The 17278-nt window shown below is 31.2% G+C and overlaps 1 protein-coding gene across 1 annotated transcript; it reads right to left on the reverse strand.

Moving 5' to 3' along the window:
* Positions 1 to 9714: 9714 nt before the first annotated feature.
* LOC114171090 (very-long-chain (3R)-3-hydroxyacyl-CoA dehydratase PASTICCINO 2A-like) lies at positions 9715 to 16227 on the reverse strand. Its single transcript, XM_028056331.2, has 9 exons — positions 16036 to 16227; positions 15838 to 15949; positions 15675 to 15693; positions 15307 to 15395; positions 15144 to 15197; positions 10656 to 10726; positions 10478 to 10559; positions 10020 to 10116; positions 9715 to 9919 (listed from the first exon to the last, which is right to left on the reverse strand). The coding sequence occupies exons 1-9, from the start codon at positions 16104 to 16106 to the stop codon at positions 9849 to 9851; spliced, it is 666 nt and encodes a 221-aa protein (XP_027912132.1). The 5' UTR covers positions 16107 to 16227; the 3' UTR covers positions 9715 to 9848.
* Positions 16228 to 17278: the final 1051 nt, after the last annotated feature.

Raw genomic sequence — 17278 nt, forward strand, 5'->3', positions numbered from 1 at the left:
TCAACTATGATAAAGAATTGTTCATGTGTGACTTTTTTCATTCAAAAGGAGCTTTCATCAAACATCTTGTATCGAAACTTCCTAACAAAATGAGAGTGTGGAATGTAAACAATGATAATGCTTGATGTCACCCTTGTTAAAAAATAGATTTTAAACCTAACTCAACCCTACAAAATCGGCGTGTAAGATGAAGTTTTTACTCACTTCTGTATTATAAACTCGCCTTATCTCTAGTTGATGTGGGATATCCAACACACCCCTCACATTTATATACATTTCGAGCGTGAAACTAAACATTAATAGGAAGTCTGATAGCAACCCGATAGTCGATGAGATGATAAGCTCAACAAACAACAAATCTCTCGATAATAGATGACACAATAGGTCGAACAAACAATAAATCTCGTTAGCATAAGCTCTAACTCAAGGTTCTAATATCATGTTAAGAAGTTGACTTTAAGCCTAACTCAACCTTACAAAATCGATTTGTAAGGTGAGATTTACAACCACTTATAGATGAATTTTATCGACGAAATTTGCAAATCCATTATTAACAAAAATATTTGTCAACAATTAAAATTCTAATTTATCAATGAATTTATTACTAATGAAAATTTTCGTCAATAACTTAAATTGTAAAATTCATTAATAAAATTCATATAAATTATGTTTTACTAACATTTTTTTATTGGTATAATTTTGTAGTGACTAAACACACACTACATGTTTGGGATGATGGATTATACTATGCAATTAAATATGTTTTTTAAATAATATTATGAAGAATTATTTTGTTCCATGGATTGAAATGTCTAAGTACTATTTATACATTTAGTTAATATGTTGACTATTATCAAAATAGAAAGATTTTACTTACATGTTTTTTTTTCATTTTTTTTAATCTGATTGTGTTGGTAGTTGCAGAGTGGTTGTGGTGGTTGTGGATTTAGTTTGGTGGTGGCAGCAGTTTTAGTAAGGTAGTGGTTGTGATTGTGGTTGTGGTGTTGGTGGTGGCTATAGGGTGTTAGTGGTGTTTTTAGTTTGGTGGTGGTGGTAGTGGCAACGACAATAGTAGTGGTGATGGTGGTGGTGGTGGCAGCGACATTGGTGGTGGTGACACTGGTGAAGGGTCATGAAATAGAGGATGAGACTAAATTGAACAAATTTAACTAAATTAAGGACTTATTTGAATAAAACACAACTAGTCATAATGTGAACAGTGTCACGTCATGTGAACATTGTCAGTCTGTACACTCTCTCATTATCAATTTAAATGGCGTCAACGAAAAAAATGAAATTGAACATAATTTAGCAAATCAATGACCAAATTGAACAGACAAAAAAAAAAGAATCAAATTCAACAAACTGGACCAAAAGAGAGACCAAAATAGTATTTAAACCATATTTGTTACCTTCACTTTATCATAAATGTCAATCGATCAACAACAATAATAATTATATTTAGAACAAAATAGCTTACAGTGATAGTATATAAAAAAACTCATGACACCAACTATAAAAAATAATAAAGATGTGTTTGGATTGAAAAAATGATTTGAGTATGAATGAGTAAATGGATTTGAGGAGATAGAGAATAAGTTTTGTTTAAATTAAAGAAAAAATGTCACGATTTGAGTGGTATTAAGACGAAAGTTTGCGTATGATGTGATAAAGTGATAGATTAAAAATGTTTTAATAAATAAATTTAAATATAAATAATAAAATTATATTAAAAAAATTAAAATTGTTATTTAAAATTATAAAAATATAATTTGTTATTATTATTAGTATTAGTATTATTTTATGGTTATTATTATTATTACAAATTTTTGTTCTAAATAGAATTAAACAAACATATTAGTTTTCATAATGTACAAAGCTAAAAACATATCTCAGTGTTTTACTTGACCAACAAAATAGGTGGGTAATCACATTAGTCAAGTAGTCAAAGTGAACCGCCCATCTCCTCGTATCTTTCTAAAACACAAAGATGAATCCTTGCCCTCATCTCTCCATATCCACTCTCAGATATCATCCAAATAATTTGAAACAAGCATCCTCGATCAATGGATAACCATCCTCACTAATAGTTGTGTTGAAATTGAGGTATGTTATAGATCAAATTTGTCATGTTAGTAATAATAAAATTGTATTATTATTGATTTCATTGTGATATTTATTGAATTAATATGATAAGATCCTTAATTGGAATTAATGACTTATTGTTATAATAAAAATTATAATAATGAGAAATAAGTTTTATATAATTTTAATTTAAATTGTTTTTGATCATAGGAATATTAAGGATAAGACATCATTAATTTGGATAGATCGATATGTTTGTAGTGATTTTCATCAGATAAAGATTAAAAGATCTCATTTTTTAAGTTATACATATAAATGATCCAAATAGATATATAACCATTAAACTGACTCAAGGGGGAATTCCTTATAATTAAGATTACCTTTGAATTGTCAATGGGAAATTATTTTGAAGAAATATATAATTCTTGTGGAATTAATGATTAATCAATAAATAATCCATCAACTCTTGGTAGTGAGTTTGAACTCTATATAAATAAAAACCTTGGCCAGGGTAGTCATTCATTGTTTATTAACTTATAAGAATTTGATAGTTATACCATACTTTAAAGTTAACATAAAAATTTAATGGGAAAAAATATTATATTAATCTTTTATTGATTCAAAAATAAAAGATATTTAATATGATCGGATCGTTAAAGAGTGTTGCTAGATGCCATTAATAAATTAATGAGTTAATTTATTACCAATTTAGTAAAGAACATTCCGGTCACACATTAACTAACAATGTTCTAGTTTTTGTTGGACAAGAAAAGTATTATTGATTAAATTAAAGGGTTTAATGTTAATTAATTGATATATTTTCTCTTAGAAGAATATTATTGTACTTTTTTGCAATACCAAAAGTACAATTAATAAAGTTTTAATTAAGTAAGACTTAATTAAAAAATTGATGAATCAAAATTTAAATATGATTTAATAAGATTTATTTTATTACTGAAAATAAAATAAAAATTAGATTTAGTTTTTATGAGTTAGGAGCTAAAGATAGATGTAGGCCCGAGTGATTTTCAATAAGATAGAATAACACCAACTTAAAAAGATATAAAAGGTAGTGAGTGACACAACAAAAACAAAATCAATCTTCCACAGTGTGATACACACGTAAAGCCTTAAATTGTTTTTGAAGGAAATAAAGTCTTAAGATCATTGCAGTCAGGTATTTTTCTTGAAAGTTTTATTCTTATTTGTTTCTCAATATATGTAATTTAATTAGAAATAGATAAATTATTTTTCTTGTGTTCCCTAAACAATGAAGCAATGAGAGTTAAAAGACTTTTATGTCGTTCTTATGTTTCCCATTTTACCATGAGGTTATCAACATGAGGGTTAAAAAATATGAAATAATATAAATGTTAATATATATATATATATATATATATATATATAATTGGATTAAAATTCTTCTTCTATCAAATATTTTGATTTACTTTTTCAATTAAAAAAAAAGTTCCTATCAATAAAATTATATTTCTCGATACATATAGATGTCCTATATTATTAAATACTAAATAGTATTAAATATTAAATAATACTAAATAAATAGATTTATAGTATTTAATTTAAATATTATATTCATATCGTATTTATATGAATAGAATATTTAAATTATATTCAAACTTTTATATTTATTTTTTGTATTTTATTTTTTTAGTTTAATATTATACCAAGTATAAAATATAGATACAAAGAATTATGAGGAGAGATGAGTCATCTCATTTTGAAGGTAGATAAAAAGAATATAAAAGATGGAGAAGAGTCATTTCATTTCTAAATAGATCGAAAGAATTTAAAAGATGAGAAGAGAAAGATATGGAGAAGAGTCATCTTATTTCTAAAGTAGATCGAAAGAATATAAAAGATGAGAAGAGATAAAAGATGGAGAAGAGTCATCTCATTTCTAGAGTAGATCGAAAGAATTTAAAAGATGAGAAGAGATAAAAGATGGAGAGAAGTCATCTCATTTTTAGAGTAGATCGAAAGAATATAAAAGATGAGAAGAGATAAAAGATGAAAAAGAGTCATCTCATTTGTAGAGTAGATCGAAAGAATATAAAGGATGAGAAGAGATAAAAGATGGAGAAGAGTCATCTCATTCCTAAATTTAATAATTTAGGATAATAAAGAACATAAGATATGAAAGATGGAGGAGTCATCTCATTTGTAATTTAATAATTTAGTCTCATTCTTAAATGTAGTAATTTAGGATAAAAAAACATAAGATGCCTCGGAAGGAGTCATCTCATTCCAAAATTTAGTAATTTAGTATAAAAAGAAACATAAGATATGAAAGATGAGAATGAGTCCTCTCATTTCTAATTTAGTAATTTAGTCTCATTTCTAATTTAGTAATTTAGGATAAAAAAGAACATTATGAAAGATGGGAAGGAGTCTCATTCCTACATTTAGTAATTTAGGATAAAAAAGAACATAACATATGAAAGATGAGAATGAGTCATCTCATTTCTAATTTAGTAATTTAGTCTCATTTCTAATTTAGTAATTTAGGATAAAAAAGAACATTATAAAAGATGGGAAGGAGTCTCATTCCTAAATTTAGTAATTTAGGATAAAAAAGAGCATAAGATATGAAAGATGAGAATGAGTCGTCTCATTTCTAATTTAATAATTAGTCTCATTACTAAATTAGTAATTTAGTCTCATTTCTAATTTAGTAATTTAGGATAAAAAAGAACAAAAGTCATCTCATCTCTAATTTAATAATTTAGTCTCATTTCTAATTTAGTAATTTAGTCTCATTTCTAATTTAGTAATTTAGAATAAGATATTAAAGACGGAGAGGAGTCATCTCATTTCTAATTTAATAATTTATATAGTAAGTTAGGATGAAAAAGAACATCAAAATATGAAATATGGGAAAGAGTCATCTCATTTCTAATTTAGTAATTTAGTATAGAAAGAACATCAAGATATTAAAGATAGAGAGAAATCATCTCATTTCTAATATAGTAATTTAGGATAAAAAGAATATCAAGATATATGAAAGATGGGGAGGAGTCATATCGCGTCATCTCATTTTTAATTTAGTATAAAAAGAAAATCAAAATATTAAAGATGGAGAGGAGTCGTCTTATTTCTAATATAGTAAGTTAGGATAAAAGGAACATCAAGATATTATTAAAGATAATTTAGTAATTTAGGATAAGAAGAACATCAAGATATTACTAAAGATAATTTAGTAATTTCTGACAAAAAGAATAAGATATTAAAGATAATTTAGTAATTTAGTAAAAAGAACATCAAATATTAAAAATAATTTAGTGACTTAATAAAAAGAACATCGACATATTAAAGATAAGATAATTTAGTAATTTAGTAGGAAGAACGTCAACATATTAAAGATAAGATAATTTAGTAAGTTAGTGAAAAGAACATCAATGTATTAAAAATAAGATAATTTAGTAATTTAATAAAAAGAACATCAACATATTAAATATAATTTAGTAATTTAGTAAAAAGAACATCAACATATTAAATATAAGATAATTTAGTAATTTATTAAAAAGAACATCAACATATTAAAGATAAGATAATTTAGTAATTCAGTAAAAATAACATCAATATATTCAAATAAGATAATTTAGTAATTTAGTAAAAAGATCCTCAACATATAAAATAAGATAAGTTAATAATTTAGTAAAAAGAACCTCAACGTAATAAAGATAGAAAAAGTCATCTCATCTCTAATTTAATAATTTAAGATAAGAAAAACATCAAAATATTAAAGACGAAGAAAAATCATCTTATTTTTAATTTAGTAATTTAGGATATATATATATATATATATATATATATATATATATATATATATATATATATATATATATAAATTTAGAAGAAATTAGAAGTGCCACAAGTGATGAAATAATGAAATTAGTATAAAGGATAATCATTCTTTTCAATGATCAAATGATTTTATATTATATTGAATCATATGATTTTTGTGTTTGTAGTAATACAATTTTTATTTAATATATAGTCATACAATTTGTATTTAATCCTATAGTCATACAATTTTTATTTTTAGTAGTTAAATATTAGCTTATCTTTATAATCATATTTTCTTTATGTTTTATCTTAATGTCTTGAAATCATTGAATTTTATTTTCTTGTCGTACTATTATATATATATATATATATATATATATATATATATATTACTTTCAATTTTTATCATTTAAAATTATATGGAGAAAAAAATTTAATGAGATAAAGAATTTTAAAATTTAGTAAATAAACAAAAATATTACTTACTTATCATATGTTTTAAAATATCACCGTTTTAATTTATTGAAACTTTGTTAGAAAGAATTCCAGCTAGGCAGACCTTGAAAAGAACAATTATAAATGAATATATTACTATAATATTAAATTAATATTTAGATGTCATTGTTGAATACAATAAAATATTTTTAAAACTTTACAGTAATATATAACTAATATATTAATATAATAGTTGTGATATTATAAAATGATATAACTTATGTAGAAAAGTTATGATGCAACTTTCAACACGTTCTTACCTCTATTATAGTTATCGAAACAAATCAAATGATATTATAATTACTAAGTTTGTAATTGTTTCTTTTCAGAATTGGATTGTGTAATTTTTGAATAAAATCATATAATTTAAATTATCATTGGCATTGTTAGTACGTTCAAATGTCTATTAGACTGTTCAAAGTTCTATTACACTGTTTATTGTTGTATTAATTATAGATGTTTTGTGACTTTAATTTTTTTCAACAACAAAAGATATATGTTAGAACATTTGAGCAGTGTTCGTTTGGGTGTGTTTCATTGTTTCAATGCATTTGAGAGAGCGGATTTGGTTTTGGAGCGTGTTCGGTTTCAGTCATTTGAAGAGATATGGAAGTGAAGATTTGAAGGATGAACGTATTATTTCATCCTCTAAAAAATGAGAGGATAAGCGAGTATAATCAGTTCTTTACGAAATTACCCTTCGCATTTTACTTGTTTGTGACCGGTATTTGTTTGTTTGTGAAGCTCATCCGCGATTTTGAGAGGTGAGTTATGGTGTGTGATTGTTGAGTGCATGGAAGGAGGGGGAAGAAGATGAGGTGGTTTGGGGTGTGATGGTCGAGGAAAAGGAGTGGTCGTGCGTTGAGGTGGTGGTGTGGTTGTTTGTTGGTAATCCACCGGTGTTGCGGTGCTGTCTGTGAGAGTGTTGCGGTGTGTTATGGAGGGGGATGACATCAGTGTGTTGTTGTTATAGAAGGGGGATGACACCAGTTACGTAACCGGTGCCTTGTTTTGTGAAGGACGACACCGACACCGGTGTCAATGGTTTTATTTTTTTTTATTTTTTACTTTTACTTTTTACTTTTTTTTTTACCTTTTTTTTACTTTTTTTTTTAATTTTTTAATCTTTTTTAACTTGTTTTTACTTTTTTTTTTAATTTTTTTTTAAACTTCATATAAATTTTGTTTAAAATTTAATTGTTTAACTTTCTTTTAAAATTTAATTGTATAGTTTTTTTTACATTCATAAAAATTTAATTTTTTTTATTTTAATTTTTTTTAATTTATAATAATTAATTATAATTATTTTTATAACATCAAATTACAAAAATCATTCTCTTTTTCTATCAAGGGTATTTTGGTAACTTTCTAATTTCATCTATTTTTACAATTTATTTTTTTATCACATCAATCAAATCTTTCACTAACTTTTATAAAACTTATCTCCAAATCCACTCATTTTACCCTCTAAATCTACTAAAAAAAAACACAAAAATCCATCTACTCAAATCTACACAAATTCATCTTTACATTCTCCCCCACATCCATCCCCCAAAGGAACACACCCTTAGAGAGGATGTGGGTACTTAACCATATAATTCATGTCAACGTATTAGACTTTTGATGAAACTCGTTTAATTAGACGGTTTGACGAAGGTGAATATAATATATTGGATCCTCTAATATCTTTGGAGACTTAAATTGATTTTTATGAAATGATTTTATTTGAAACTTAGATAATCCTACTTGGACAAATTTCAATTAAAACAATAAATTTTGTTTGTCTCAGTTGTATGTGAATAAATTATAGTTTTTCATATGATAATGATAATAATTCATTATAGAAAACTACTTTAGGATCTTAATATTTACGATTCTTACACATTCACTACATAAGTCATAATAGAATACTAACCACCTTGATCTATGAGAGATCCAATGAGAATGTGTTCTTCAATCTTTGTTCTTAACCTCGTCTTCCCAATTTATGTCGTTGCCTTTTTTTCTCCTCTCACGCTCTTTCTCTTGATGGCTCCGTGTGAAAGACCTCATGGCCATAGACGAATCCTAATCCCCTTTTATAAACCAATGTCCATCAAGTTGGACTAAGTTTTTTTTTATATTTATTTTATTTTATTACGACTTTCCATAATAACCAATAGATCCTTATATTTTATTAAATCACATTTGGACCTATCATAATATTTAAAATGAGTCACGTAATAAAATTAATTCGTCAATTAATTCTAACATTGTAATCCAAAAAGGTAAGACTAATTATTCTAAATATGAATGAAAATATGGTCACCACTTTCCCCTTCTTTATAGTTGATCTCTTGACTCTTTTAGAATAAAAAGGAGAAACCATTTGACAGACTTATGAGAGAAAGAGAGAAATGAATGCAAGAAGGAAAATGATCACACAAAAGAAGGTTTGGTTCAAGCAAAAATTTATGTGATTTTTATTTGAAGTGTATAGTCAATCGCCTATAGTGTCTACGATAAAGTTGTGATGCTCAACATATAAGGATATGTGCGACATCGATCAACCATTGACCGTTCAAGCTAAGATGCTCGACATATGAAGATATGTGCTACATCGACTAGCTGTCGGAGGTCAAAGTGATGCTTGACACATTACTATGATTTGGTGATCACTTCGAAGATTATGAAAACGTGTAACATCGACTAATCGACAACCACGCTTGTGTATTGACGTCACACGGGTGTAGTGCTAAACAACAACAAGAGTAAATAAGCTTGATAATTATCATAAAAAAGCTTGTAATCAAGTTTAAAAAGCAATTGGACCTTGATTAGACCAATCCTAATCACGGAACCACGTAAAAAATTATAAATAAAAGTCAAAGGTGTAGTTGTTGAAATTTTTTTCTCACATTTATTACAACATAAATTGACATTACCGATCAAATCATTACTGACTTAAACATCAAGAAACCTCTTTAAAAGGTATATCGATTAATAAGAGAACCGAACGAACGAGAGTTGAATTGAACAAACTGGAATGAAAACATGAAGATTGGACAAAATTGCTTAAATAGACATTAGATCTCTACACCCAAAACATAAGAAAACAAGATAACTTTCTATTATTTATATTAAAACAAAAATTGACAATGCATATTAACTGGAAACTATATTTTACCCGAAACTTTTTTTATTTTAATAATTTTCAATTAGAATTTCTCGATATAGAGATTTTCTGGAAGGAGAAAACTGTCTCGGAAACTTGGTTTGTTGAGTCCTTTCTGAGCCAATCATTTGACCAATTGATTTGACATAGGAATTTAGCACGACAGAATAAAATAATTTAATTTCCATCTCTTCATTGTTTTGACTTTTAAGGATTTATCTTACACGTGAATCCGAAGCAAGACATGTCCATATCCTTCCTATGTTTGGACAAAAATAAACAAAAGTGAACACACCACAATGCTACTCTACTCTTTCTTTGATTTCATCAGAGCTTTCTTCCTCTGTGCAAGCATGTAACTATACATGTGTATGCTACCTGCATAGAATTATGATGCCATGCAAAAGATTAATAAGGTTAACAAGAGGAATGTTAGTCAAAGCACAAATTAATGGTGAGAAAGATGTTAAGCTCATGCCTGGAACATAGATTCCCAATACAACAATAGCAGCACAAAAGTAATCGAAAGAGAAGTTCCATTTGTTTGGCATCCTTATGCAGTACTTCTCTGATGCCTGAAAAATACTGAGCTCGTTAACTTGGTAATGAAAAAACACCATATCAAATAGTTTCAGTCAATCCTATTCATGAGTCACAGACTATCAAATCTTTTTTCCCATTTCTCCGTTATATCTTTGAGAATCCCAAAATATAGCAGGTGGTCAGGTTTCAAAAGATCAATAAACACGAAACTTGAGGGCAATGGAGAAAAAAAAAAATCACAAAAAGAGGATAAAGCTTTTGCCTTCAAACTTCATAAGTTCCTTTTGGTGAATACAAGGGCAAAAGAGAAAATATGCATTCCTGGTGAACAAACAGAACCAAACCAATGGGATTCTAAAAGCATTGTGGACATTTGCTGCTCTAAATCTGTACCTTGATGAATGGCAAGGCATTGTATATCAGACCAACTTCGCTGCTGATGCCTGTTGGATATAGCACTAAAAAGGTGCTATACCTGCCAGAACAAAAGAGTGCAGTCCATATAACAGGAAGTCAGGAATATGAGAATGATTATCATATCAAATACAGAATTCCAAATTCAACTTCATACCTGAGCCACAAAAGCCATGAAGGGGCAGACCCAAATGCCTCTTTCAAGCCAAAGAAAAAATAGCGAATAATCTACAATTATTACAGCACAGCAAAGAGTATCATCAATATTGATTGTTGTTAATAGTTCTCTTCCCTTCTCAATAAATTATTTTGCCATGGATTACAAGGTATGTTTACCATGAGCAAAAGAAGAATTGTAAGGCAAGTCAGGGCACCAACCAAGTCTATAAGGCTTCTTTGGCAATCACCCAAATCATGTCTTAATATGCAAACTGAACTTACTGTTCAGAAGGGGTTTTGTGCGCAATTTATTTCAAAATATTGGGCCCCAATGATATATAGTATAGGTGTCAGTTAGCGAGATATCGCATGGCCATAATAAGGAGTTAGTCTGAACTTTGAGGTGAAATGGTCTTAAAAGCCTCATAAATTACACTAAAACTCCTAGAGTGTGTTTGGATAGAGTATTTTAATGAAGTAATTCATTTTTTTGAAGAATTTAGATTGCTTTGTAATGAAATGCTTTGTTTGGATACAAAAATTAAAAAGCATTTCAAATGCAAGCATTTTTTTGAGGGATTTCAATAAGCTAAATTAGTAGAAATTTAAATACCCTCAAAATAGGTGGAATTTGAAATTCTTCTCACTCAACCTCATATTCTAGACTCTTTGGTAGGCCCGATGACACAAACGGGGCCGACGATTCAAACGGGTCCGATGACCCGAATGGGCTCAACAATCCAGACGGGTCCGACGACCCAGACGGGTCCAACGATCCAGACAGGTCCGACGACCCAGACGGGTCCAACGACCCGAATGGGCTCAACGATCCAGACTAGGGGTGGCAAAACGGGCTGGGCCCAACGGGCCAGCCCGTCAGCCCGTGCTAAAAGGAACGAGTTGGGTTGAAGATTTCAACCCGTCAGTCCGTTCTGCCCCGTCCCGTCCAGCCCGTCAACTTGACGGGCCAAAGTACGGGCCAGCCCATCCTGGCCCGTTTTAAAAAAATAAAATAAAATAAAAATAATTAAAAAGATTAATTTTTTAGATTATATATTTTAAATGTATAAATATATAATAGTATTGTAATTTAAATCATTAACACCTACAAATTAAGTTTGAATTATTAGTTATAATTGAATAATTTAATATGTAAATTTAATAATTATTTTAACTTATCTAATTAAAAACATTAACTAATCAATTAAAAGTTAAAATAATATTTTATTTGATTAAATATGACTTTAATAATAATTTATATGTATATATAAACAAATTTAAAAAATAAAACAAATTAAAAAATTTGAAAACTAATTAAAAAAAAAAAAAAACTAGACGGGCCAGCTCGGCCCGGCCCGTTAGCCCGTCCTATACGGGACGGGTTGTGACTATTGGCCCGTTTCTGTTTGACGGGCCAGCCCATCCCGACCCGTTTTTTGACGGGCCACATACCGGCCGGGCTGGCCCGTTTGCCACCCCTTATCCAGATGGGTCCGACGACCTAGACGGGCCCGAGGACCTAGATGGGTTTAACGACCTGAATGGGCTCGATGATCAAGACAAGCATGTCCGTTGACCCGAACGGGCCCGACGACCCGGACGAGCCTTACGACCAGAACGGGTCCGACGACCCAGAATGGCCCGACGACTCGGACGGCGCAGACTATCCGGACAAGACCAATGATTTAACGAGCCCAACAATCCAGACGGGTCCGACGACCCTAACGAGCCCGACGATCCAGATGGGCCCGACGACCCGAACGGGCCCTTCCAAACCTTCGGGCCCGACGACCTGGACGGACTCGACAACCCAAACAAACCCTTCCAAACCGTCAAGCCCGATGATCTAGACGGACACGACGACATGGACGGTCCCAACGACACAGATGGGCCCGACGACTCGGACGAGTCAAACTATCCGGACGACCTAGACGAGCCCGACGGTTTGGAAGGCCCGTCCGAGTAGTTGGACCCGTCCAGGTCGTTGGCCCGTCTAGGTCGTCGGACCCGTCCAGGTCGTCAGGCCCGTCCAGGTCGCCAGACTCGTCTGTGTCGTCGGGCCCTTCTTGATCGTCGAGTTTCCAAATTTATCATGAACTCAAAACATAATTAAACCTAAAATAAATATTGTTAAAATTAAATTTTATCTCACAATAAATTCAATTTTTTTTTCCAAACAAGAAATTGAAATGTAAGGTATTTTAATTTCCTTATCCAAACAAATTATTTAAAAATGAATGGAATTTAATTGCAAGCAATTCAAATGCAAAGTATTTCAATTTCTAAGCATTGTTGAAATGCTCCATCCAAACACAAGGCTAGAGTTTTGTTGAATTACCCCAGATGCTCCTCCTTTTTTCATCACTACACTAACCCCTTTAAGTGTTCAGAAATTATTACATTGACCCCCCTTATATGTCAAACGATCCTCCTAATTGTTTTAAAAATATTACACCATATAACCCTATAAGTGTGAGGTTGTTGAAAGATTTAAAGAAACATAGGGGAGGTGTGCAATGTCAAAAAACCTAATGGGAAATTAGTGTAATTTTCTCAAAAGCCTAAGCACGTTATCATGTTGTGAGCAAAAATGCAGTTTCTTGCTAATTGTAGGGGTTTGTATGCTGACAAAACAAATTAGAGACATCTGAGCATGACCATATCCATGTTAAACCAAACTAGATATTTTGGGTTTGGCAGGATCCTGTTTCCCTGGTCACCCCTAGAACCAAGGGGAGGAATTGAATGCAAAACCAACTTCATGATAGTCAAACTAGATCCCCTTACGAACTGATTTCCCTTTGGCCAAAGGGGAACCATGACATAGTAACAGAGACAGTTTGAGGAGGTGACTGCACATATTTGTTGAATCCTGTGAGAAATACCCTTAGGTGCATTTTTTTAATGGATTAAAGGCGTAGATAAATTCAAAAATCGAGAACTTTTGCAACTGGGCTAACTCAGATTATGCAGATCAAATAAAAAACTGAAGAGAGAAACTCAATTGAGCGAACTGGACAGATGGCATACCAAGCATAGTTTGGGATGAAACATGGGGACAGCAGAATCAAAAGACATTCCCAAGGCCAAGACTGCTTCCATACAAAGGTTCATGAACTTCAGAGAAATTCAAGAAAGGAGTGTGAAAGGGCATATCTTAAGTGTGACTAGAAGTTCTTCCATATAGGCATTATTGCAAGGGTAAGGAACGTCAGGTACTACAGTAAACGGATGAAGAGACCAGGGACTCTAGAAAGGAGAGTGAAGGAAAAAGGTAGTAAGGACCGCATCGCAGTTTGAGGTGGTGGCTGCCGCAGCAGTGATATCAGACAAAAGATCATAGCTTGAGTCAGAACTAACAGAGAACGTTGCAAAACACTATTTCAAATATGAAACATTGTAATTTTAGAACGGTGAACTTGGGATTTGGTCCCCTTCTTTGAATCAGAACTCAAACACTATTTTCTCAATCATTTATACACACTCTGTTATGAAGTAGCACCATGTTCTTCATCCAATAAACACCCACCCTTCTCCAGCAACATTTCTGGTATTTCCCAACATTTTATTAACAACTGTGACAGTTTTTGCCATCCTCAGCCTCTGCTCTCCATTTTTTCCAATCATCTTTGAGTCTCTGGCCCTTTTCTGCCAAACCTATCACTACTTCCACTCAACTGTGGCCTTTGCATCATGGCTTGACCCTATATCTGCACTTTTCTGTTTTAACTTAACCTTCTTGTGCTCACTTCTAAGTGTTTTCCCTTTAAATTTTATTTATTTGTAGTGGACATCCTTCTACCTGCTATCATGTCAGCAGTTTTGGTGGAGTTTGTTGGGTTCTACCAGATTACCTTGATATGTTTAAGAATCAGATGTTTAGAAACTGTTATATTTGTGTCCGCACAATTATTGCAGATCAACTTAAAGGAAGTTTAAGTCATATAACATGCTTGCACTGTTAGACATAACCTAGACTCATCAAACTAGAACATCATTTCAAAAAACTGAGTGGATCAATAGTTGTAACTGAGGCTGTTTTGAAGGTGGTAGTGTTTCTCTTTTCCGCTGGATTGGTGACTTAAAAGATCAAATGCCTTTCCACTACATCCTACACACTATACGATTCTTAAGAGCCAACTTGAGTCCAGATTCTCTACTAGGTTTTTGGATGCTGTCCTTTGCTGAGCATTAAAAATACACTATGTTGGTACTTTAAATATCTTTTTAATATATTTTAAAATGTCAAAATTTGTGGTAATCAGTATATTATGAAGGCACAATAGAGAAACAATACAAAAAAACCCTGCAGGAAATCCAAATTCTAGCCAACTCTCACAATGACATTTATCCCCAGAAAATATGCAGTTTGATCTTTCACTATGATGGCTGAATTTAAAATACATAAACATACTGATGGAAATGGAAACAGACACGATCAAGTACAAACACAACAACATGATGAAAGCAACCATGAAAAACTTGCCTCGGTGATGGACCAGCTGATTAGTAGGGAGGTAACGAGCACATGAGTCCGAGTCTTCATTCACAGATATAGGTAAATTTTCAATAAAAGAATATTACTGAAAGTGGAATTGATTTATTAAAGGAAGCAAAATAAAAATAAAAAAGTTCAAGTTTATCTTAACCTCGGGGAAACTCCATAAAATACCCCAAACCACGAACAACCTTGAACCTATCTGTGGCAAGGTTGCTGTCACTGGAGACCGCACCAGACCTTTGTCAACGGTAAACAACAAAGGAGAATACAGATATTATTAACATTAATTGATTTGTGAACAAAGTCCAAGTTCTTTCTATTATTGCCATTACTGACATGAATGTTTTCTTTGCTTGCGCACTAAATATTTAACATAATTAAAAATGGTGATACTCAAATGTCGCTGTTTGATTCGACAAATAACAATGATATAAGGAAATTAATACAAACTTGGTCTGTACTAAATTCCCATTTTTCCCAACCCTACGTAATTGCAATGAGCATAGGCGTACTCACCGACCAAACCATGAAGAATCTAGCAAGCCGCACCAAAAACCACATGAAACAAAAGTTGAAACTCAAGTTAATTCCCACAAGAAAACTTGAACATTTTCCAATCCAACAAAAAAAGGGTGTCTCCAGAGTTAACAAAAATTACTTCTTTTCTTAACTAGAATACCTCAAGAACAGCTGCAGTTTGAGAAAAAAGCAAAGGCTTTTCGGCAGCACGGTATAAGTTTTCATGGCCCGATTCCTTCAGCGTCTTCAGAACAGTAAACAGAACCTGAAACCTGCGCAGATCGACAAACTTGAGCAGTGACATGCAGAAACAAGGAGGTTGACAGCGAAAAAAGAGAAATTGAGAGAGAGAGAGTACCATCCAATGAAGAGGGTAAAATTGTAGGCGGTGAGGTAGACACGCCTGAGAAGGGAGAAGAAACCCGCCATAGATAGATACGAATGAGAAGAGTTTAAATCAGAAAATGGAAGAGATGTGAATGAAGGTATTGCTTATTGTTACCCATTTGAAATGGCATTTATGATGAATGGAAGCAAGTGTTGGTAGAATGTCCACTTGGGTAGTTCAACTTCCCGAAGCTACTTCTTTATGTTTTTGCCTCCTAATACGTGGGAATGTGAATCAAGAGCTGCTCTTTCTAGTTTAGCCACCTCAAAATGCAACAACTGAATCACACTTTTATTTAGGTCATTATTCTATTCTAATTTCTAAAACGTGACTATGGTGAACATGCAACAACAAGTTGTATTCTTCCTTGATAGAAAAAAAAAATTGATTAAAGAATATCAGTAAAAAATAAGGTTAAATTATAGTCTTTGTTTTTATTTTAATTCTCCATCCCTCGTGCTGATTTTTATGTTTTTATTTAAATTTTAGTTTTTAGATTTTAGAAAGTTTTTAACTTTGATATCATTTTTTATTTTACACGTGTTTTTTTATATTATATTAAAATCTCAAATTTAACATATTCATTTAAAATATCACCAAGAAATTTTGTTATTCGAGTGACATTCTTCTTGATATCTCCCCTGACGATGAACACAATCCTTTGAATGAAAGAAAGTTTTAAATTTTGTAATCTATGTGCTTCAAGTATGAAATTTGCAACCATCCTTAATTTTAACTACATTCCCTTTTAAGATTTGATTCCAAATTTTTGGGGGTAATGATTGTTCTTCTAGTGACCCTAGCGAGATAAGATTTGACCAAAGATTCAGACCATACCCAGCAACACTTCAATTCCCAATGACTCTCCATGTATATGATAGTTTCTGATAAGACCATAAAAATGAAAATAATTTGGACGATAAGCAGGTCCTTTTATAGTTATTGACCAGTTGTTGATTTCATTCTAATTTCCAAGAAGCTTTACTGTATTCTATGGATACAATACAACTAACATTGTTTATTGCACTGTTACCATAACACTTGCTACCATAGTTCCCGATACCTCTATGCAAATACTTCAAGCAACAAGACCTGTGTAATAAACCAAGTTGGTGTATTAAAAACAACGACAAATTAACCTAAAGAAATCATTTAGTTTTTTGAAACACATTGAATACCATAATTAATGACCAAGATAATAGTCCTGTCAATT

Source organism: Vigna unguiculata, chromosome 2, assembly GCF_037176805.1.
Source record: "Vigna unguiculata cultivar grain cowpea cultivar isolate G323 ecotype 2 chromosome 2, ASM3717680v1, whole genome shotgun sequence".
Taxonomy (NCBI): Eukaryota; Viridiplantae; Streptophyta; class Magnoliopsida; order Fabales; family Fabaceae; genus Vigna; species Vigna unguiculata.